The following is a 22,431-nucleotide window of genomic DNA, read 5'->3' as shown; positions in this document are numbered from 1 at the left end:
CAGATGATGGTGCGTTAGGGGCGCAATGTTGTCGTAGCACGCGGTCCCTCTACAAAGATCGATTCCAGAAGCAGCCAAGGATGCGAGGTCCAACAGTTCCTGGAGAAGTCCCTCATCTCAATTTCTAGGCGTGGAGCAAACCAACCTCCATCTGCTTGTCCTGAGGCATGGCAATGCATATATACGAGGGGGTCGTTGGAATGTCGCTGCCTTGAACCCAAAGGATTCGCTCGTATTCGCTTGCGACGACTTTTCTCAAACTTCGGCCACTTGAGATATTTGACGTACGTACATCACTGCATTGTGATGGCCAGAAGCCTAGAACAAGTTCACTACAGTAGTCGAGGGGTACTGTTAATCTTATAGGGTTCTGGCGGACGCATATTTCGCAAGAAATCCCTCTTCGGTTGGTCACGGCATTGATACACTCAATTGTGTGACGGCAACCGCGGAACCCGATGTCGACATCAATGTTGATATGAGGATATTCATGGCGCATTATGTACTGTGTGTTTACATGTTCCTAGTGTTCGGTCACATTTATCGCCCGAGTCATCATCACGCCCTTGCCTGAATATGGTGGCACCCAAGTCCTTGCAGTCTCGTACATGTGTTGCTCGACCAAGGAGCCTTGACTGCTTTGTCTGTTCAACGTAATGTCGTCGTTGCTGAGTTCGTCCATCTCGATTCTCGGACTGGTCGCGATCACGGTGTGCGTTCTCGATGTCGAGTTGTCAAACACCTGGAAGCCTTTCTGGTCCTCAAAGCTTGCGCGGGATCTCGTCACACGATGTGACCTTCGTCTCTTGCTATTGCCTGCAGTACTGTTTTTGGTCCTGCCGTAGCCTGTATGAAAAAAAGTTGGAAGTGTCTGCTCCACCATGCTCTTGAACAGTGGCCGCAGGGCCGAGAGAGACGCTGCAGTGATAGCCAATCCCGGCTCAACGACCGAAAGAAGACCAGCATCAATCGCATGCTTGAAGAATCCAGCATCGACAGAAAGTCCTCCGAGATAGGCCATGCGGATGATGGACGCGACGCTTCCGAGACAGCCCATACTCAAGAGGATACCGACCGAGACTTTCGCTTGACGAGGCATATGGCTGTTCCAGAGAATGACGACTGGAAGAGTCGCAAACACAACGTCGGCTGCAGCATTGAGAGCGCCTGAGATGTAGACCAGTGGCATGATTGCCTCATTAGAAATGCATTTCCCCTTGGAGGCGTTGATAAGCAGATCGGACGGGCTTCCACAGCGGAAGGTGACAAGGAAGATGAAGATGACGCTGTAAAGAGTGTAGATTCCGGTCGAAAGGTAGATTATACGGCGCTGCCATTTCAAGACGACGATTCGGAGGAAAAAGACAGCTAGACTGATCTTGAAAAGAATGGTGGTAAGAATGTAAAGGGCGTTGTACACAACGACGTACTGTCAGAACGAGTCAGTACATGTGCTAGAAGTCTGCCTCTGCTTTGTACAAACCTTCAATGCGTGCGTCAATACTATCAAGATGGCATCCAGATTCGCTGTTAAGTAGGCTTGTTCCACTTCTGGGCTTCGACAGTACCTGGCCTCCACAATCAGGCAGGCGCAAAATGAGCTAAAAGTCATCTGGAACGGTCAGCTAAAGCTATGAACGATAGTGGCTCAAGGAACTGACCGTCGATATGAGCAGCATGCCATCGTCCCATCCGAAGGCTCTAATCATGAACAGCCGGACATAGATCCGCAAGGCGACTGATAACCAGACCAGTACAAGAAACGCTACGCCAAAACCGATCATGAGATGTGCCTTGGGTTGTAGTTCCAGGACATTAGGAAGCAGTGATATGTCAAAAGGCTCTGCCATGACCATGTCTACCTGGAGCAATAGACGCAAAGAGGAGTCTTGAAGAAATGTGTGGTGGAAGGATCGAGGATATACTTACCAGATCCCTGGGTCCGCATTAGTGATGCCACTCGCAACATTTTATGAAGACCATTAGCAAAGACAGACGCGCATGACCGAGCAAATGTATCGATCTCATCTCAAATGAGGACCGGGCGGCGTCTAGAGTGCCATCACGAATATCGCTACCATACAATGGTGAATGTCCCGCCACCGGATTGTCTACTTCGTGTGGAGAATGCCAGGCTCGTGTGAGTCGCACCTGGTGCTCGGGTCACAGCATGAGCCTTCTGTTATGCGTAAGGCATAAGATGTAATCTATCGATCGTGTGCCGAAGCGGATCTGAACCGTCAACAAGGGTCGCGACTCAAATTGGCAAGCAGTCCCTTGAGAGATAAAACAAGCCAGACCAGGAGGTAAAATAGGTCAAATGCCGAAAACGTGAATCCACAGAGCTGTAGTTTCTCTTCGCCGAAAAGTCTCGTGCTGTGACAGCGGTTCCCACATGCGTTCAACGGCTCGCTAAATCAGAGTTTGATAGAAGTCATGGAAGGCGCCACTAAAATGGTTAAGCAGACGAGGATACACAAGATTGCTACGCAGAAGTGTGTTGGGAGCACTCAGCACCTGTCTATCGAGCTGATTCCAAATGTATTTTTCAGCTGCTCGGCAATGCCCTGGGATACGATAGATGAGAGGCGGGGAGGGAGCTGATAAGCGAGAGCGAGCTCTATGGCGCTCTACAGGTCATCAACCCGAGCTCCGGCACAGGTCGTCTGTGCCGCACTGGCGTACAATATCAAGAGTCAAGACCATCTGTACGGGTCGGTGGAGGAGCGACACCAAGAAAATCTATGGGCGACGTGCTGGCCTATATGGAGATGTGGAGATAGACTGGGTAGATGAAACACAAGTCAAAGAAGACGACAAATCCTCATGTGGTCAGTCCTCCGTCCCAAGCACGAGATCATCTGAAGCCGTAGTCCTGTCTCTCTCTTCCCCTGTCGATCGGAACTGATGCAAGTGAGGACTGGATAGCAGTAATTCCCATGGGAGCACACGACAAGGCGTAACCGAGACGAAAAAGGGACTCAAGAGAGGCCGAGAAGGGTGCATTCACTTGATTGAGCAGGAGAGAAGGGAAGTCGGCATTGGAAGGAGCGAGGCGTTCTCAAGCCCTTGGCGCTCGTGTTTCAGAAGCGACATGGGTCCCTGAGCTCCACATGTACACGCGACGACCCGACTTCGCTGCATCTTGCTTTCTCATCTCTCGAAAGCGAGAGCGAGCATCGATGCGTTCGAGCATGAGGAGAAACGTTCTCGCACTCCCGGAGAGACTGTTCGTCACAGTGTTTTTGCGGACTAGGACAGTCGGCGCGTCGTCGAGTCTGCGTAAGCGGCGTGCTCTGACAGAAGCTGTGAACGATCGAATCAGCTACGACGAGATCGAAGGCGTCGTTCACTGTCAAATGATGGCCTCGCATCGAACAAGGTATTTCGAGATGCGTGCAGAAAGAGAAATGACAGGTAAGGTGGTGGCCTTGTGAATGCAGCCACTGCAATGCGAGCAAGCAAAGCAGCAAGCTGTGACCTGCCGCCGGGTGCAGCAAAATTGATTGAAATGTTCAAACGAGCAAAGTCGAAACCCTCGGCCATGAGACTGAAATTTGCTTCGACACAAGTACCCGACACACGTTCACCCCGGCGCTCGACAACAAACGCAGTCCGAACAAAAACTACCACGGAACAACAACACCAGGTTTCGCGCATCTCTGATGCACGCTTGCTACAAAAGTCCAGCTTGACTCGAAGACAGGCATTGATCATGCCTCGGAGGCATGAGACGACTCCCCCTTGGGGGAAGAAGCGCAAACGTGAGCCCTCATCTTCAGCTTCTCCACCACGATACAAACAATGCACAAGTCCGCCGATGCGGGACCACACATGCCCATCCGTAGACGACAATGACGACAGGAAACGCCTCAGAATCGACACGCTCCATCATACTCACCATCGACCGACGCCATGGGCAAAGCACAGTGATCCTCTTAGTCCTCCTTCACCCGCTACCCCACCGAAGCGCCATGCGAACGAGAGCAAGCTACAGCAAGCAGCAAAGGCCATGTTTGATTGGACTTAGTCGGACCGCCCAGTGGAAGAGTCTCTGATCCACATGAGGCGCATAGTCGAACTTTGTCAGGACGAGCCATCATGGTCAGGCGACAAGAACTGGAAACAGATCATAGCATCGTATCACGCTTGTGGAGCTACGCAAGATGCTGTTCAGGATCTTCGGGACGCGCGCGAGCCCTTTTGGACTCAGACTCGCATCGGACATGCTTCGACAACTCTCGGCACTCCTAGAGCGCTGGCCGACTCCATACGCACAATGGTCGTCGAGAGTGAAAGGGCCAACGGTCACTACCTTGACAGAGAGGTAAAAGACCAGCTTATGAAGGCTGTCGAGCGTGTCTTTCCACCTACTCAACCCGTCATTTTGAGACCCGACAGCACTTTCCCAAGTCCTGTCGCCAAAGACGCATTAGTTGATGCAGTACATCAGCAAACTCAGCCGTCCGTTGCTCCTGTTGCTCAAATGGCGAAATCCCATGTGCCTTCTATGCTTCCGCCGCCCCCACCTCCACCCTCCATTGCTCCTCCGGACCCACGCCTCGCGACAAGACCTCCAGGATGGGCTGCGAGCCTGAACCGGGACGTGAAGCTTCAGTCTGATGCCCTCGTAGAGGCACCAGACTCTAGAAAATCCTCTGCTGCAGCTCTCGTAGTCTCGAGTCCGATCTTACTACCTGGGAGTCCTGAACCTTCTCAAATCACAAAGCCAAAGCGTCCTATTCGCTTCGTCCCCGAAGCTGCAAAGTCAGTCAACTCTGAGCATTCGCACTCGAACCCGTCGAGTCCGTCCTTGTCGAAAGCTGCAGCACTTCCTATTCAATTCAGGATTGCCACCGGCTCTAACTCAGCCCCTGTTAAGCGACCTCGCTTTGGATCTGATTCTGATGTCGCGATCAGATCTGCTGAAAACGTGTTCGCGACACCCACCTCACCTGATCGTCGAACATCACTACCTCTTGGCTCTACCGTCCAAGCTCCAACAGGTCCGCGTAGTCTGCCCTCCTTCCAGGCGAAGATAACTCCCAAAGAGCCGCTACGAGATACCCGTGAACATAGAAGAGCCATCCTCCGAGCTTGCGACGATAACAACGTTCCTGCCCAGGACGCCACTCCCTGCCCTGACGATGACCGCGCATGGTTGTTACACTTCAGAGACTATCTGAACATGCAAAGCTCCCTCGGCAAAACGATATTCGTACGCGACATCCTCGTCCCAGTGCTCACTCACGCACCCGGCCAATCCTTCCAAACTTTTGCCTTCAAAACACCCTTTTCCCTCACCAACCCAAAATCCGGCATCGACATTTCGAAAGTCGGAAACGACATAATTAGAGCCATCGCTCGCGCCTTTGCACCGCAAAAATTCATCCTGCAAAAGCAAAAAAGTTCGCGTGATGGATTTAAACTCAAATGGCTCGTCGTGTTTGAAGAAGCCCTCGAGCGTGAGAATTTCACGCTAAATGTCACCATGGGGCAAAGAAGAGAAGTCTTTGATTTCTTTGCGCTGCATGAGGATGCTCCAGCTTGTTGGGTTTGTTTGGGGGCGGGTCATTGTGCTGCTCGTTGCGGGTTTACAGATGTCGTCGTGCTGCCGTAACGGGATGGTCAATATCTCTCTTCTACTCCGCAGATGAAGTAAAAGCGTCTGGATGGCAGAAGGGCCTTTGCTTCTGCGCTCTGAAGATACATAATAGCATTGATGAAATCAGGACGCTTTCCACAAGGGAAACTCGGTTACGCGGTCTTTGCCAGACTACGTTTTGCTTTGCTTGAGGTGGGCTGCGGTAAAGTAACAGTCTCTAGCAATCAGGAGATTAGGTCATATAGGCACTCACTAGTAACTTTGAGATATCCTGATGCGCTATATCGAGCCGATCACGAGCAACAGACTACAAGCGTCACAGGACATTACAAGGCACAAATCAAAGTGAACAATATGAGTACCCAAACTACGAGCACAACTCTCAGACTCCGTAATCAAAACGACCTCGACTCTCAAAGCTCACAGCGTACAAGACTCGCCAATCTCGATATCCATCTCAGTGTCCCTCGATCTGCTTAGCACGAACCTTGAAGGGATGTCCCTCAGTATTGAATACCCAGTTCTGCGCCTCTCCCTTGCCAACATGCACCTTGGAGTCTTCGGCGTGAATCAACCAAGCATACTTGAATGTCTCGGCAAACATGTAGCTCTCTTGAAAGTTGGTGAATTTTCCACCATGCGGAGCATTGACGTTTGTGATGGACGAGAAACCAGATCCAACACGACAAGTGGCGTTGATGGCCTGGAAGGCTTTCCAAGACCATTCTTGATACTTGGGATCACCCGTGGCGCGATAGGCATAATAGAGAGACTCGAGAACTTCGGGTCGCAGGTCGTAGTCGATGCTTGTAATGTTGAAGCCATTATCGTCGTAAAATTGGTTGTCAACCTTGATGTCATCATCGTCCACTTCCCAAGTCCAACCCTCTGGCCCTATACCAGTGATGGTAGCACTGTAAGTCTCGGCACAGCTGTCTGTGAGTTGCTGACCGAGTTCGACGAGAGTCTGGTTTCCCAATACTATGCCACCAAGGATCCAGTTGCCGCCGGCGAAACAAGCAAGGTGACCGGTGACATCAGTAGGTTTTGGACCATTCCATGAAGAAAGGAACGTGAGGTCAGGCCTCGTATATGGGTGCGAGAACATTCCTCCGCTGACAGAAGAGTCGACGGCTTTGAGCCATTCGTCCTTGTAAGTAGAGAATTGTTCGGGATCGTAGACATGCATTTTGAGTAGGTATTCGTAGTAAGAATCGTCACCACCACCCCAGCCACCTCTGACGTTGGTGAAAGAGCCATTGCGCAGATCGATGTCTGTACCACGAAGACCAGGGAGCGGCAGTGATTTGTTGTTGGTGTATCGAGGGTGGAGAAGATATTCTTCGGCATGTTGGGTCAGGTCTGCAAAATCAAGCAATCTGACGAGATCTGACAGACGAGTCCATTCGAGGATCAGGCTACCAGCGACAGCAAGTCCGGTAGGCACAGAGATGTCGTAGGTATCAGTCGGGAAGTAGAGGTTATTGGCTGGTATACCCGAAGGCGTGTTGAAAGCAAACTTCATTCTGGTAGCCAGGCTGACAGCCTGTCTTTCCAGAGCGGTGGTATTTCGGCTGGGCTGTAATAAATAGCTGTAGGGACCGTCCAGAAGATCGATGGCCGAGAGCATACCGCCGAGGTAGCGAATGGTGGTTTCAAACAGGCTTACCAGTGTACCGCTCTTGCTGACGGTAAAGTCAATGGAGGGGATGAAGTCCAGAATGGTTGTGACGACATCTTGCGATTCCATTAGAATGGCGGTGCTCAAAGCGTCAACGGCAGTAGCGCCCCAGCCGTTTCTTGAGTTTGTAAATGAGTTGTTGACTGGTCGGAGTTCATCGTTGGGAAATGCGTAGGTGTGGTAACCGCTCCAGGCAAACTCGAAGGCATCCTTCACTGCTTCTGCTCTTCGTTGAGAGACGCCAAGCGTGTCGTTGGCACTGCGTGGATGGTGTAGATGGTATGAATGTACTGGGAAGTACGAGAAAACAACGGCAATGAAGATACCACATGGACGCATCTCAAACGGCAAAATTTTTCAGTTACCGTGTTACGAAGAAGCCCGGAGCAAGAGTATTGATGATGGCGGCTGGTGTTGATGATAGTCAGAACGCGGATGGAATGTCCTGAGAAATAAATTCGAGAAACAAGCTGGATCATGAAGCTTCATCAACTGTCCTGAAGGCAGGAGCTACTGTCCATGGCTGCTTGAAAATCCACGGATACGGCACCCAATACAAGATGGGCATTTTGAAACCATCGAACTTGGACCAACCATACACACTCTGCAAGAACATGTATGATATTCCCATGACCCTTTTGTGTCTGTCGGAAGAGGAGAGCGTGCAGGGATACCAAGCTGAAGCAGAGCGAGTGACTGGTCATGCCGTCATAGCCGTGGAATGTTTAAAGTCTGGGAACATTAGCGTCTGAGTCCTCCATGATGATCTGATGACTCTAGTACATCAATAAAAGGGACAGTGGCCATGGTATAGGCGGACCGAGATATTGATCGATACAAACCATCTTCCTCGAAAATATCTCTGCTTGGTCTACAGTCTCCAACCCTGAGCTACAGTATCTTGTTCCTGACAACTACAGATGCATGTGACAAGAATTCGGCAGGTAGGAACATTAGTCCTCTGTGTTCGGGTAAAAATCTGCATTGATCTTCAAGAAACACGGCGCAAAGATTTAGAAGCTTCGTGCATGCTGCCGCGTGTAACTAGATGTCGCTCGTCCACAAGTTGATGAATAGATTGAGATGATGCGAGTCGACGTACTGAAGGCTGTCAGCTGGTGATATTCCCGCATATCATACTGCACGTCTGCACAGCTCTGCAGCTGTAGCTCGAGGTTTCTGGGGCGCTCATGACTCCAGAGACACCAGGCTAGAAGCAAGAGAATCGCTGTGATCTAAGCATGTGAGTACTATGCATCGCTAGTCATTTGACTGCATACGCTTGCGAAGTAGTGTTGGACAGCATAGAAGATTGCTGGTAGAAGCACAGATGCGGGGTCGTAGAAAGGTTCATTGGCTCCTACCACGCACTCGTCACTAAGTCATAGAGTGACACAACGAGAAGAAGCACGTGTGTCGTATGAATGAAGACACAGACTGAGTATGTGCATGTCTCTAATTCGAGTAATAGGTAACTACCAACCAGGACAGGCAGTAACAGTGACAGGCCTGCCTTGCGAATCATTGTACCGTGATCAACACCTCCAGGTCCAACATCCACTACGTCTATTGGTGAAAGTTACATGAACTCAACCTTGTCAAGCAGACTCTGGCTTGCGACAAAGCTGAAGCCTCCGAATGGGTTCGAGCCGAACTCGAGCTCTTTTGTTGCGATCTCCATGCCTGTCATGGTGGAATCCTGCATGATGGTAGACTTTCTTTCATCTACTGGAGACATTGGCAAGTCTGTGAATTCCTTCGCAAAGTTCTCAGCCAATTCTGGATCGGTAATGAGAGGGCGGATGGGAGGTTCCAACTCGCGCTTTGCGAGTTTCTTCCAGTCAATCCTACGGAAGAAGCGGTGCTTCTTGATGATGTCCAGATCCTTTGGCATATTGGCACCGAGACGCTTGCTAGTTTCCTTGCGCAAGAGACGGGTAAGTAGATCTTTGGAGTCAGGGCCGAGGAAATAGGGCATTTGCAATTTCTGCTTCAGGATATTTTGTTGGATCTTTGCGTTGTTGTTGCCGCCAAAAGGAGGTGAGCCAGTGAGCAAATCAAAGCCAATGGCGCCGAGCGACCACCAATCAACAGCAAAGCCGTAAGCAGTGCCTTGGACAACTTCGGGGGCCATGTATTCGACAGTTCCGAGGAATGAGCTGCACGAGTCATCTTCAAGAGCCACCTTGGAAAGGCCAAAGTCAGTGAGAAGCAGATGACCGTCAGAATCCAGCAAGCAGTTTTCTGGCTTGAGGTCACGATAGACTACACGAACGTTGCGGTGCAAGTGCTCAAGAGCGAGGACCATTTCAGCCATGTAGAAAGAGGCAACCTCTTCGGAGAACATGCGCTCCATAGCCAAGTGGGTGAAGAGCTCCCCTCCTTGGGCATACTCGAGGATTAGGTAGAGTCTCTCATGATCCTGGAAGGCGTAAAAGAGTTTGACGACAAAGGGATGACGGTTGACGCTCTCGAGGATACTGCGCTCGGTACGAGTCTGGTCTATGAGACGTTTGTGAACGGTCAGAGAGGCCTTGCGGAACTGCTTTTGAGCAAACAGACGGCCAGTGGCACGTTGCTTGACCAGATGGACAGTGCCAAAGGCTCCCTTGCCCAGGCACTTGAGCGTCTCGAAGTCCTCGGCCGTCATCTTGCGCAAAAGCGACTCGGTGCGTAGGCCGCCCTCGACGGCCAGAGTAGGCTGAGGCTTAGCACTCGCGTCGGCGTCGGCGCTAATGAAGTCGTGCTCGAGGTCGATCTGATATGTCTCCAGCTCTTTCGCATCGACATCGCTAGCGGCCGAGGACATGGTCGGAGTGCTGTCGAAGTACGAGTTGTTGCTGTTCTCACGCGACATGGACGGGGCAGGAGAGGGGCGGCCGATGGTGAGAGCGTCGAGTTGCGTCTTCAGAGCACTGATGCCCGAGCCATTTGAGGCACTGAGTCGAGGGCTGTTGGCAGCTCCATTCATACCACGCATGCGTGGAGTCATGAGCGGCGAAGGGCAAGTCGAAGCATCCGACTCTTCCCCGCCAGAAGTAATGGGTGTCTCGAAACCTCTTATAACATTTTGGGCGGGCGCAGCAGGAGCCATGCCGCCCTTGTTCTTCTTCTTCTTTCTCTTGTTCTTCATCAGGTCGCTCTTGAGGATAGCTGACAAGGGCTCGGCGGCAGTGCCTGGCGGGCTCATGGTGAAGGTGCGTCTAGGGGAGATGTTGTCGGCGGCATGGGCGACGTCGTTGTGGTCAAGATCCATGGCTGGCATCTTGATGTTGGAGATGGGTGGTCTATCTCAGAAATGGGAGGGTGGGGTCGGAGTTCAAGGGAGACGGCGCATGTGAATGGCGGTTTTCAGCCCTTGTCGAGAAAGTCGTCCGCCTTTAGTCAAGGCGGACCGGGCACAACTGGCCACAGCAGAGATGCGAAACTCGAGTCGGTACGTGACAGACCGGCGACCGTGTCGGGCACAGTGACGGACGAGTTGCTGAAGAGGCAACAGGGACGGACAGGAAGGTTTTCAGTGTCGAAGCCCATAGATGGATGAAGTTCAATTTGGAGAAGATGAGGTTGCTGTCCAAGTATTATCGCCGGATTCTGGTCCAGCGACTTCCACTAAGATTTGCTTGTTGCTGTCGAGGTTGAGCGAGGTGAAAAGCAGAAGAGCAAGAGCCGTCGGTTCATGCCCTCGCTCTTTCCTCCTTCAACTCCACATTTCAGCTTTTGGATGCGGCTGACGGCTGACCTTTCCGCTTCCGGATCGGCATGCCCATGCCCGGCTTTCGCCTGCGAATCGGTCAGCAACGACATGAACGTGTCCATGAACTTGATGTACTCTTCTCCCTTCTTGCTCTGCATTCCACTTGATGACTAGAGGACTGCAAATGTATTGTACGTCTCCTCGACCGGCTTCTCCTGACGATTGAGTGTGCAAAGCGCGTGGCTGGTATGCTCATGGACTGCTCGGGTCAAGACTTTTGGTCCCGTCGACTCTGAATCGTGAAGAGCCAATCCCCGGCTTTCCTTCTTCACATGTCAGACCTGTCAACGTCTTTGGCCTAACGACACTCGATCATATTGGCCTTTGGGCTTCCCACAAGTCTGGCTTCAATACGGGACGTGTCGACCTGATCTTTCAGGCATGATGCTGCTCATTTATCAGATCTTGAAAGCATTGACGCGATCCGATCTACTTGTTGTATACGGTGGCCAACCTGAAGAATCAAAGTCCTCCGAGAGCGACATAGTCAGCTGAAGGCTCGTCCAATACCATCGCTATGACTGCAGTTGACGTGGGTCATCGCTTCTTGATACCTCATACTGGGTTGTCAAGATTCGAACATTGACTGTTCCAGGCGCCAATTCGCGACGTAAAGATCGAGAGCACTTAGGAATGCCTTCTGAACTTGCGACTTGCTGTCTCACATTGCTCGGCCTTCTCTGAAGTCAAGATGTCGTAAACATACTACTAATTACTGTTTGGTAAGAATCATCCGAAACCTGTAAGCGCCCACTCGGGAGTGGCTGCAGGACTACGCGCCCACAGTCCCCCGCCTCACTCCATGCTTTGACTCAACTTACCAGACTCTATTGGCGGGAATAACTAGACATGTCCCAGGCAATCCGCTCAAGAACCACACAAAAGTCAAAGGAGCAGACATAGAGGCTGGGCGCTGAATGTCGTACAGCTGATGCATGTCTGCAGAGGTGCACAAACAGGCCGTTTGACAGATCGTCTGACAAAAATCTATACTGGACACTTAACACTCTGCTAGCACTCAAGTGTCCAGATCCTCAAACGATACTACGAGCCGTAAGCAGTTCGAAACACCAGCATCAAACGAACAGAAACGTGTCGCAAAAGTGTTTGCTACTAACAAAAGACCAGCCACCCACAGATCAACCATCACCTGCATACCTGCATACCTGCATATCTGCACCTCGTCCCGCACCGCCCAACCATGCATACCCGCGTGTTAGTGAGGCGGGTACAGTTTGCTATTCACAGGCGGCGCCTCATCCATTTCTCGAAGCGTCTCCAACACAGATTGACCCAAGCACATCTCTGCCGACCCCATGAATAACTCACGGATAAGGTCTGTTTGTCCGGCATGCACGTCTGCTCCACTATCCAGCCATCTTCTGGAACCCGGACAATCAGGCTCGGCACTCAACATGCAAGCGCCCCATGGATGGTCCTTCAATATAAGGTCTGTATGGGCGCTTCCGCAATCGCTTTCTTTGTTTCGTCTTGTTCTTGGTGCTTCTTGGTGTATTGGGAAAAAGAAACTTGCCCCTGCTTTGCATCCTTCTTTCTTGTGCTGTGACTCTTTTGTACCGCTCCAGCTTCCTTGGTACCTGCGTCGGTTTTGTTTACTTCTGTGAGAGGATCGAATCTACACTACAGGCTGTAGTAACTGGTCACATCACCTTGACTTCCATCGGACCATATTCTTCAAGACAACGCGATCCTCGGTACCAGGTTCTGTCTGAGCACCACGCAATTATGAGAGTCTCAACATTGACTGCTACGCTCACGCTACTGCTACCGGCGTCTGTCGTTGCAGCACCGACAATTGAACAACGCTGGTCCTCGCCCTCCTTCTGGGCTTCGCACTCCGGCCATGGTTCACAATTTCGTCGAGGCTGCGACTACGCCCTCTGCGACCTTTCAAAAGCAAGACTGCCCAAAGGTACATGAATCTCGAACTCTACTCACATCCCAATTGACTGACAAGGGCCGCAGCACCCACACCACTTCCACCTCCTTCCTACAATCTCACACTCAGTCACGTCTCGATCGGTCGCGGCACCCAAAACTACACTTGTGATCTTTCGAACAGCACTGCCATACCTGTAGCTGCAGGCGCAACAGCAGCTCTCTACAATGTCTCATGCATTGCCGCCAACCATCCTGCTCTTTTGTCAATGATCCCTGGTATTGCGATCAATTTACCTCTGCCTTCTTCATCTTCTGCCATGTCTCCCATCAACATGGATCTATCTGGTCACCATTACTTCTTGGACGCAACTACACCATTTTTTAATCTCGACACAGAAATGCATTCATACGGCATTGGCGCGTTCAAGAAAGTCAATGCTACTGAAGCGCCTGCTGGTGCTGTGGCTGGCATATATGGAGCAGGTATGGGTGCAGTACCATGGCTCAAACTGACAGAAAAGGTCGGGGTTGAAGGAAGTCAGAAGTTGAAAGAGGTATACAGAGTCAACACTGCTGGTGGACAGCCGCCTACTACTTGCCAAGGTCAGCAAGAGAGTATTCTTGTTCAGTATGCTGCAGAGTATTGGGTTTATGTCTGACATGATTTTGATTTTTCTTTTTTCTTTTTTTGCGGTGGTAGATTAATGATTTATTATGATGGTTTGGCATAATCAGGATTGACAACAATGCGAACTCCACAGATTAGCTGGAACTTGGAGTACATCTCTAACTTCGCCATCCGCTCTCAAATCGTCATTGTTATTATTTCGTTCATCAACACTCGTTGGACAAGCACGTTGATAAAGGAAAGAGAAAGTCAAAAAATGAGGCTGATGTTCAGATCGGCTTGATCTTAGCGATCGAATCGTGTGCCGAAGGACCGAGCGGGCCGCAAGAAGCGCTCATCATCAACATCGAATTCTACGTCATCCTGTACCAAATCGTCAATTCAACCATACACCCGATTCCACAATGATGGGTGCGAGAGAAAAGGAAAAAGGGCCTTCTGATCAGACCTATGTAGGTATCTGTCACTCATTGACGTAGGTGCCTTATCTTCTGCCCTCCTTCGAGCACTCTTCCCAGCCTTTGCACCTTCCTCTATCACGTCCCAAGGACAGCACCTGCTTTATCGACCAGAAGCCGTTCGCACCTAGGTCAAGACCTGACATAACGCGCCATGCAATCATATCTTCAATACAAGAGATTCCGCCGCGTGTTAGAGGGCCAAATCGAGAAAGATCGTAATCGCACACGCGCAGTCGACAGAGCAAATCAGGACCTGCCTCCTACTGATGCATCAAGAGCGGACGACCCTGAGAAAGATGTCGAGAGAGGCGAATCAGACACGTCAAGCGGCGAGCATACTGTCGTCGACGAATCAACATATCGAGTAATGACCGACAACCAACATCACCACCATGGTCTAGAAGAAGAGGAGGAGAAATATGATGCGAGTGCTGGGAGAAATCAGCTGCCGCTAAACAGTCATGACACGGAAGCGCGTCAAGAGGAGAACAATGGTGATCTCTCACGCACAGCGACGACTAAGAGTGGCCGATCAGGCCTTAGCAGATCTGGTACAGCGCTTGGCCGTATCCTTACCGGTGTCAAGGTGCGAAAGCGAGAGGGCCACGAAGGTGGTGAAGGAAACGTCTTCATTGTCGACTTCCAGGGTGAAAAGGATGAGTTGAACCCTCATAATTGGAGTTGGGGTGCTAGACTTTACATCACATTCCTGGTTGCCAGTATCGGTTTTGTTGTCGGTGTGGCTTCTTCGATTGATTCGGTCGCCATCCAGCCTGCAAGTCAGGAGTTTGGTATCTCGGAAGTCGCTGAGAGTCTTGCTACTGGGTAAGTCACTTTCACACACGAACCTGGTACATTGGATGCTGATAATCTTAGTCTCTACCTTATAGGCTTCGGAGCTGGAGCCCTCTTTGCTGGCCCCTTCTCGGAGACACTAGGTCGCAATCCTATCTACATTGTCACCTTGCTTGTCTACATGGCCTTCCTTGCTGGAGCCGGAGCATCGCAAACGTACACTCAGCAGTTTGCAACGAGATTCTTTGCTGGCTTCTTTGGAAGCACCCCGCTTACATGTGCGGGTGGTTCATTGTCCGACATCTGGAATGCAAGCGAGAGGACACTCATGTTTCCTATATTCGCAAATGCAGCTTTTTAATTGGAAATGACTGACAGGTCTTTGTTCTCACGTTTGCTTGTCTTATAGTTCGTATAGCTGGAAGCTTCTGTAGCAAGCAATCAGGTGTATATAGTTAGATAGCTCCTCAGATGATTCTGAGAATTAAGCAGTCAAGTTATTTTCCACATTTACAACTTTTTTTGGGGCCCATACTCGGACCTGTCATCGGTGGTTTCATCGTGCAAAGCTCTATTATTTCCTGGAGATGTAAGTACTATACGTGAGCTTCTAGCTCGGAGACGAAGTTGACAAGATTTTAGGGGTCGAGTGGATTACCATCATCATGTCCGGACTTGTATGGATTCTCGTCTTCTTCACGCTCCCAGAGACGTTCCCTCCTATTCTCCTCAAGTGGAAGGCTGCACATCTGCGCTCCATTACCAACGATGATCGTTATCGAGCAGAAGCCGAAGTACGGATGGATCCTTTCTTTACCCGCCTCGGACGTGCTTGCTACCGACCCTTCCTACTCACTGCCACCGAACCCATCATCATCTTGATCGCGCTCTATCTCACCGTCGTTTATATCGTACTATTCACTTTCCTTGATGGCTACGACTTCATCTTTGGCGAAATACACGGTGTGAGTATTGGCATCCAGGGCCTATGTTTCTTGGGCATCGCAATCGGTCTATTTCTGGCTACACCCTTGGTGTTCGTCGTCCGTCGAATCGCGGCCAAGGAAATGCAAAAGGCGAAAGAAAATGGCAAGGACAAAGTTGCACCAGAGTTTCGTCTTTGGTTTGCCATGTTCGGCGCACCTGCCATTCCCATCTCCCTATTTTGGATGGGCTGGACATCATACCCCAACATTAGCATCTGGTCTCCTCTTGCGGCCTCTGTACTCTTCGGTTATGGCATTCTTTGCATCTTCATCAGCAGTTATCAATACATCATTGACGCGTATGAGGTCTATGCGGCTTCTGCTTTGGCATCTATCACGTTGATCAGATACGTGGCTGCTGGCGGTATGACAATTGTGGGAGTGCCGTTCTACAAGAATCTGGGTGTGCACTACACCTGCACGATCCTGGCGTGTATCAGTGCTGTAATGGTACCGGTGCCTTATGTCTTCTTCTTGTATGGACACAAGATTAGGGCAAGAAGCAAGTATGCTCCTTCTGATTGATGCAGCTAATCGACGATCTCCGAGTCGGTCGATTGCGGTACTATACACAGCTATCAAAATGCACAATGACTTTTACGAAACTCCAAGTATTCGGTGGAAGAGTGTCATTTGATGCTTCTCACGGATGGTGCTCCGGAATGCTAAGAACACTGCGCCTTCTGACAGCTACAGTTGAACGTGGCTCACGAGGCGGACACCGCTAAGTTGCACATTCTCAATCAGGGGCTGAAGTGGAAGTGATAGACGAAAGTGAGTGACTGCTATGTATTTGGGACATTCGGCATCTACTCTCAAGGTCTCACTTTCGTGAGGTTCATACAACCATCTGCTCAGACGCCCTCAGCAAACTTGACACGCTTGGCAGGAGGCTCCTCGTTAGCAGCAGGCTCCTCATTGGCAGCAGGCTCCTCAGCGACAACAGGCTCCTCAGCGACAACAGGCTCCTCGGTGACAGTGGACTTCTCAGTGACAGCCATCTTAGCAGCGGAAGCAGGCTCCTCAGGAACGGCGCTCTCATCCTCCGAACTGTCCACCATGATGACCTCACCTCCGGGCATCTTCACCGGTTCTGGTTCTGGCTCAGGCTCCTCCTCACTTTCCTCGTCGTCGATCAGACGTCTGATCCTGTCTCTCTTGACCTCCACCTGATCGGCACAACTCTTCATGCGCTTAGACAAACCAACCATACCATTCATCTCCGTCTTGATAGCAGCAAGCTTATCCTCATACTCCCGCTTCATGTTCCAGTAATCATCTCTGAGGGTGTTGTAGGCGTTGACAGCGACGAGTTGTCTCTTGATGGTATTCTCAAGGTTGTTGATGTGCTTGTTCTTGCCGTGGATGATCTTGTCCCTGGCGAGCATTTGGGAGTAGGCTGTGGTCATGATTTGTACATTGTCGCGCCTGAGCTGGTCGATTTCTTCGACCGGGCTGATGGCTTGATTATGAGTGACGGTTGCTTCGTCTTTCGCGATGTCGCTGGGAGTGTTCTCTGCGTTGACTCCGCCGTTCTTCTCGACGTTGATGACAGGGACAGAGGTCTTTGAGGGGAGATATTCGTCGTGTGCCTCGTTGGCGACGTTGATTGTGCTCGGGGCACCGCCGTTGCTTAAGGTTTTCATGTTGACGTCTTCTGCCTGCTCTGCCTTGATGTTGTTCATAGTTGCTGCTCAAAGGATTGTCAGAATCAGGGAGCGATCTCGTATTTGAGCGGCTTCAGTACCTCGTTACGGCGCGAACAACGTGATGTCGTTGTAGAGGGAAGAAAGGAAAAGCAGGCGAGATCCCGAATATATAGTCCTCGAGACTCTCGAGATCTACGTCGACGCGGACGGATCTGGTCGTCCGCCATCACAATGGAAGCTCACGGGGATACGGTCGAGCTCGAGGTCTGGCCTTCGCCAGAAGAGCTGGGATGATCTAGCCGAGTACTCCCTCCTCCCGCCAGTGCTATATATATATATATATGTATATATGTAGCGGCTGTCAGAATGCGCGAAGATATCTGGATGTGGACGTATGACCAGAGAGAGAGACGTATATATCCCGCTCTCAAGGGATGTCTCCAGCTGATTGAATATCGTTCTGCATTTCGGCAGCCGCACTCGCTGAACATCACATCGAGGGATATCTGGACGGGCTCCTCAATATGTCGAAAGATGCCAACTCTCTACGAGCATCGCTGTCAATCAGGAAAGGATTATGCATTCTAACAGCCACGTTAAGTCGGGAGTCACGTCAAGGAGACTATGTGATGGGGTCTTCGAACTTTGCCAGAAGGTTTTCTCTCCGTGAGTAGTATTGCAAATCACAATATGACTGTGTCTTTTCACAGCTCTATTGTAGACGCTGGTACAGGCCGGAGATCGATATGAATCCTCCTCGACATCACTTTCCAGAATTTCACTGAGAATTCTACATGAGTTCACTGGATCAAGAAAGTGAATAACGATATATTCTTCGCACATCGACTCACACTCACACGTTTATTTCCGGCTCGACGCATCACGTTATAAGCTGTATATTGCGCATCTAACTCTCTTGCCTCGACACACACATCGTTTTCGCTCTCGGACACCCCATCTACAGCACGTCTATACGCACAAAACGTATGTTCAATACATCTTAGCTGCCGTCACGACCATATCTAACATGATGCGCAGCCAACGTGCTCATAACGCCTACCGTCATCACCATCATGGAAACCATGGAAGCCATGGACGTCACGCCTCCAGCCACTCCCGACATCCTCGAACCTCCAACCTTTGCAAGTCTCGACGCAATGATCACCTCCACCCAAGCCATGCTCGACTTCCACGATGGCCTGCGCAAGAAACACAAGAAAGCCTTCAAGAACTTTGTCAAGAGCATTCAAGAAGGTCTCGATGAGAAACTCTCGCAAAAGACAAACATCATCACACAGATGGAGGAGAGTGTCGCCATGCAGAAGCTTGTTCTTGATGCTACCGACGAGATGACCAAGTGTGGAAGGGAGTTGATTGATTTGTTTGAGGAGAGGAGCAAGCTGCTTCTTGCTTTGGTCTCCTAGACGGGTTTTACTCGGGCCCGAAAGCGGTCTTCCCTTGATCAAAGAGATGGATTCTGCCTCCGACGTGCGATCTTGGAAGTTTGAGACCGGGTCATCGTTCGATGAGCAAGCGGCATCTCTTTTCGCTTTGATGCATTCATTGAGCTCGGGTGTTGGATGTCGGAAATAGAAAGGGCAATGAAGTAGCACCTTCCTCACTCCATGAACACAATACATTGGCGTTTCGAAATCTTGTCCACACCTCGATTGATCCGTTCTTTCTTCTCCCACTTTCTAGACTTCTCTGTTCAACCAAAGTATCTGCTCCAGCTTCTTCTCACCTCGGCTTCGAAGGATTGAACACATCCATCCACAACCGCAGATTTCTTACAATCGCTTGCTCAGTCATCGATATCCGCGCCCTCGTCGTATTCTTCTGTTGTGATAGTCTTGAACCGCAGATCATCCCTTCGACCTGCCATCAATATCGGTCTACTTGTCAACATAGTACGTATACTCTCGAAATCCCTGTGCACTGCATAATTGCTAATATCGTAAATCTAGCCAACATGTTTTCCAGAACACAGTCCAATTCTCATACACTTCTGGACTCGACAAGTTAAAATATCTCCTATTCGAATTCGAAACTGCTGCCAGAGAGATCATAAGCTCGTTGAAGGGGTTTTCGAGTACGGTTGGGTTGCGGTTTGTCGTTCTCGGAGAGTCGTCGAGCATTGAACCCGCACAAAGTCATCCAGCAGCAGAAAAGAGATCTCATGGATGTGCAACAAAAGATCTTGGAGGTGCAAGAAAGGATCATCAAGTGTAACGAAACACACTACAAGCGATTCCAGGAAGTCATCGTCCAGAACTTTGAAACCATCAAGGAAAGCACCAAAGCCATCGAAGCCAGACAAGAAGTACCGAAACTACCTGAAGGCTCTCTCGAGCATATACTGGAATTTAACAAGGCTGGAGAGCAGACAGACGAGCAAGTCACCATCAGTACAGGCCAAAAGGAGCACAGCTTCGGACCGCAGGACACATTGAGCAAATCAGGCGTGGGCGCAGTCCCTCTATCAATCACGAGCACTCGCGCAACTTATTCGAGTGAACACCCAGCAAAATTCCCAGAATGTCAGTTGGTATACAGATTGATCAAAGTGAAGAATATCGTGCATAATCCATCTATCGATTAACAAACACCACATCCCCCAACCCCCTCAACTTCCTAACAACCTCCTGCTGACCCATGCCTGTGTCCGTACAAACCTCATCCAAACAATGACACCCATCCAAATACCTCGCCAAGAACTGGTCTTCCAAACTCCTCCCTTTACCCAACTCTTCCACTCCAGGCATCTTCCCCTCTTTCCCCTCCTGATCTTCTACTTTCCCCTCTGTGTCTCCAACCTTGACATCCCCTTCCTTTTTCCCTCTGACAAGCACACCACCAAACCCCCCATCCAAAGCCACCGCATCGTCATCCACAGCGACAACAGGAGTCCTCCATCCACTACTCATAGCAGCCTTCCTCCACGTCTTCTCCGCTTCCTTGCGAGCGCGAAGGGCTTCCTCGGCAACTGCCGCATCAGCTGCTGTATCCGCTGCTCTGAGCGCAATAGCGTAGCGATGACTACGATACAAAAACCCTTTTATAATGCCGAAAGTTATGAAACGACGGATATCGATAAAAGCTAGCGAGGATGCGTGGGTTAGGCACCAGTCACGTAGACTGAGGCCTTGTCGTAAGCTGGCGTAGAGGTGGAGGACTGTGGCGCGGGAGGGTGGGGTTGGGGTTGTTGTGGTGGTGGTGGTGGAGGGGTTGAGGTTACTGCTCTTGTGGTTTTTGGTGGCCAGGAAGCTCGAGGAGGGTGTAAAGGATGAGGTTTGTGTTTGTGTGTGGGAAGATGGAAAGGATGTGGTTGTAGAAGTAGCAGTAGTAGCTCCGGGTAAACTGTTTTTGAATGGCGAGTTTGGGGTTACAATGTAGCGTCTGCATTCATCCTGCATCCTTGTATCTTCTACAAAGACACCGATTTCTGCTGTTGCGGCGTAGACGGCTCCGAAGTGGAAGGTGTTTAGCATGAGGATGCAGCCGTAGTAGAGTAAATGTGCTAGTGCTCGTCGTGTGAGTGTCAGATCTGTATCAGCCAAGACTGCAATCTTCTGCACGGAGTTTATGCCGTCGATAAAGGGGATGATGCGTTGGACGGTTAGATCCCAGGTATTAGTCTGAAGACTGCTGAAGCGGACCGTGCTGAGTGGGACATGAAAGATCTGTATCGGTGGTGGCGGCGACCTTGTCGGAAACAACTTGAGATTCAGAGTGTTCGAGTCATCTGTATCCTGTAATCAGCATCTCGCCTCTCCGTCAATCGAATAACATGGATCTTGTCCTTACCAATCGGAATCATGCATTCACAATAGCAATTCAAATCCTCCAACACCATCTCACAGATCGCAAAAACCCTGTTCCCACCCCCATAACCCCTCTCCCCAGCCTTGACCCACCCCTCCCTCCTCTCCTCCTTACTCAACCACCCAGTCTGCTCCTCCAAATTCCTCATCAATCTCGCAAGTTTACTAACCACACTAGCATAAGCACCCCATTCCGCCTTTTCATCCACCACGAGACAGAAGTTGAAGATGAAATCCGAACGTGGGTACAAGACTGGATTGTGGATGCAGACCGGGAAACCTATGATACGGTGGTGGGAAGCTAGAAGGCTCAAGGGCCGGTCGCAGAATTCGCGGCGGGGGATGATGTGGTTTGAGATGCTGGGGAAGTGGAAGAGGGGTTGGTTTGTGGTGTTTGAGAGGGGGATGACGCTGCCTTCGGGGACTTGGTGAAGTACGGTGGGACCTTTGGATATGCGTCAGTACAGATGCTCTAAAATGGTTGTGCATTGCAAACATGTCAACTCGTCTTTTTGATGAACAAGTCAAGGAGGATTGCCTACGATTTTTGATGGCTTGCCGGTTGAAGGTAACTCTCGCGGCAATGTACCATCAGATATCAAGATCATTGCCCCATTCTCTTGTGCAGTGCAAGTAAAACAGGAGTGCGACGAGAGACATGGACGAAGAGTTAAATGACCGACTTTAGGAAATGACGAAACGCGAGATAGTGTGACAAACGAGAGACGCGACATACCTTTCTCTTCATGGAACCTCGCATAGAAGATGGCTTTGAGCATAGTGTCCGACATCTTGGGATGATTACAGTGCAAAGCACTGTTTCGTCATATGGTCTCACTGAGAACTGATTCGCGACCTCAGAACGCGACGTCTGTGGTTCTCTGGGATTGTGCAGGTGCTCAAGGTTGTGGGTATGGTGTTTTGATCTGGGCGATGTTGGTGCAGGCGTTGGTGGGGTCGATGGTGAGTTGACAATGAACACAATGATCGCCTTAGCGCTTCTACATTGATGAAAGTTGACCGTCGTAGTGTAAGTCAGGGGTTTGATGAGCTAAGCAGCCTTTGAGAAGAGCAGAAGACTCTTGGAATGAATCAACAAAGTCCTATAGAACGATGTTGGACAGATCAGGGTTGCTCGCTCGG

General features: G+C 50.4%; 8 protein-coding genes across 8 annotated transcripts; 3 read left to right on the top strand and 5 right to left on the bottom strand.

Moving 5' to 3' along the window:
- Positions 1-523: 523 nt before the first annotated feature.
- AUEXF2481DRAFT_3326 (uncharacterized protein) lies at positions 524-1,850 on the bottom strand (the record flags this gene model as incomplete). Its single annotated transcript, XM_013490268.1, has 3 exons — positions 524-1,429; positions 1,484-1,612; positions 1,662-1,850. The coding sequence occupies 3 exons, from the start codon at positions 1,848-1,850 to the stop codon at positions 524-526; spliced, it is 1,224 nt and encodes a 407-aa protein (XP_013345722.1).
- A 1,946-nt stretch (positions 1,851-3,796) lies between these two features.
- Positions 3,797-5,847, top strand: AUEXF2481DRAFT_602919 (uncharacterized protein). The gene has a single exon (XM_013490626.1). It carries the CDS (start codon positions 4,064-4,066, stop codon positions 5,618-5,620), a length of 1,557 nt encoding a protein of 518 aa, XP_013346080.1. The 5' UTR covers positions 3,797-4,063; the 3' UTR covers positions 5,621-5,847.
- A 215-nt stretch (positions 5,848-6,062) lies between these two features.
- AUEXF2481DRAFT_63484 (glycoside hydrolase family 47 protein) lies at positions 6,063-7,625 on the bottom strand (the record flags this gene model as incomplete). Its single annotated transcript, XM_013490497.1, has 1 exon — positions 6,063-7,625. The coding sequence occupies one exon, from the start codon at positions 7,623-7,625 to the stop codon at positions 6,063-6,065; it is 1,563 nt and encodes a 520-aa protein (XP_013345951.1).
- A 1,240-nt stretch (positions 7,626-8,865) lies between these two features.
- Positions 8,866-10,551, bottom strand: AUEXF2481DRAFT_3323 (uncharacterized protein; the record flags this gene model as incomplete). The annotated part of the gene is made up of 1 exon (XM_013490267.1): positions 8,866-10,551. One exon carries the CDS (start codon positions 10,549-10,551, stop codon positions 8,866-8,868), a length of 1,686 nt encoding a protein of 561 aa, XP_013345721.1.
- Positions 10,552-12,789: 2,238 nt separating this feature from the next.
- AUEXF2481DRAFT_3322 (uncharacterized protein) lies at positions 12,790-13,604 on the top strand (the record flags this gene model as incomplete). The annotated part of the gene is made up of 2 exons (XM_013490266.1): positions 12,790-12,976; positions 13,030-13,604. The coding sequence occupies 2 exons, from the start codon at positions 12,790-12,792 to the stop codon at positions 13,602-13,604; spliced, it is 762 nt and encodes a 253-aa protein (XP_013345720.1).
- A 797-nt stretch (positions 13,605-14,401) lies between these two features.
- AUEXF2481DRAFT_63727 (uncharacterized protein) lies at positions 14,402-16,340 on the top strand (the record flags this gene model as incomplete). The annotated part of the gene is made up of 4 exons (XM_013490514.1): positions 14,402-14,859; positions 14,911-15,159; positions 15,327-15,418; positions 15,472-16,340. The coding sequence occupies 4 exons, from the start codon at positions 14,402-14,404 to the stop codon at positions 16,338-16,340; spliced, it is 1,668 nt and encodes a 555-aa protein (XP_013345968.1).
- A 275-nt stretch (positions 16,341-16,615) lies between these two features.
- On the bottom strand, positions 16,616-17,582 carry AUEXF2481DRAFT_38026 (uncharacterized protein). The gene is made up of 2 exons (XM_013490458.1): positions 17,563-17,582; positions 16,616-17,505 (listed from the first exon to the last, which is right to left on the bottom strand). Exon 2 carries the CDS (start codon positions 17,498-17,500, stop codon positions 16,670-16,672), a length of 831 nt encoding a protein of 276 aa, XP_013345912.1. The 5' UTR covers positions 17,501-17,505; positions 17,563-17,582; the 3' UTR covers positions 16,616-16,669.
- Positions 17,583-19,989: 2,407 nt separating this feature from the next.
- Positions 19,990-22,385, bottom strand: AUEXF2481DRAFT_38023 (uncharacterized protein). The gene is made up of 3 exons (XM_013490457.1): positions 22,025-22,385; positions 21,272-21,733; positions 19,990-21,209 (listed from the first exon to the last, which is right to left on the bottom strand). Exons 1-3 carry the CDS (start codon positions 22,077-22,079, stop codon positions 20,056-20,058), a joined length of 1,671 nt encoding a protein of 556 aa, XP_013345911.1. The 5' UTR covers positions 22,080-22,385; the 3' UTR covers positions 19,990-20,055.
- Between the last annotated feature and the right edge of the window lie 46 nt (positions 22,386-22,431).

This window comes from Aureobasidium subglaciale (genome assembly GCF_000721755.1).
Source record: "Aureobasidium subglaciale EXF-2481 unplaced genomic scaffold scaffold_5, whole genome shotgun sequence".
NCBI classification, from domain to species: Eukaryota; Fungi; Ascomycota; class Dothideomycetes; order Dothideales; family Saccotheciaceae; genus Aureobasidium; species Aureobasidium subglaciale.
This window is presented reverse-complemented; position numbering and strand designations above follow the sequence as displayed.

Coding starts and splice junctions, on each gene's coding strand:
- AUEXF2481DRAFT_602919 (XM_013490626.1), top strand. CDS start 4,064: ATGAGGCGCATAGTCGAACTTTGTCAGGACGAGCCATCATGGTCAGGC.
- AUEXF2481DRAFT_38026 (XM_013490458.1), bottom strand. CDS start 17,500: ATGAACAACATCAAGGCAGAGCAGGCAGAAGACGTCAACATGAAAACC.
- AUEXF2481DRAFT_38023 (XM_013490457.1), bottom strand. CDS start 22,079: ATGTCGGACACTATGCTCAAAGCCATCTTCTATGCGAGGTTCCATGAA. Junction 21,734..22,024: donor GAGGTTCCATGAAGAGAAAG/GTATGTCGCGTC, acceptor GCATATCCAAAG/GTCCCACCGTACTTCACCAA. Junction 21,210..21,271: donor TGAATGCATGATTCCGATTG/GTAAGGACAAGA, acceptor TACAGGATACAG/ATGACTCGAACACTCTGAAT.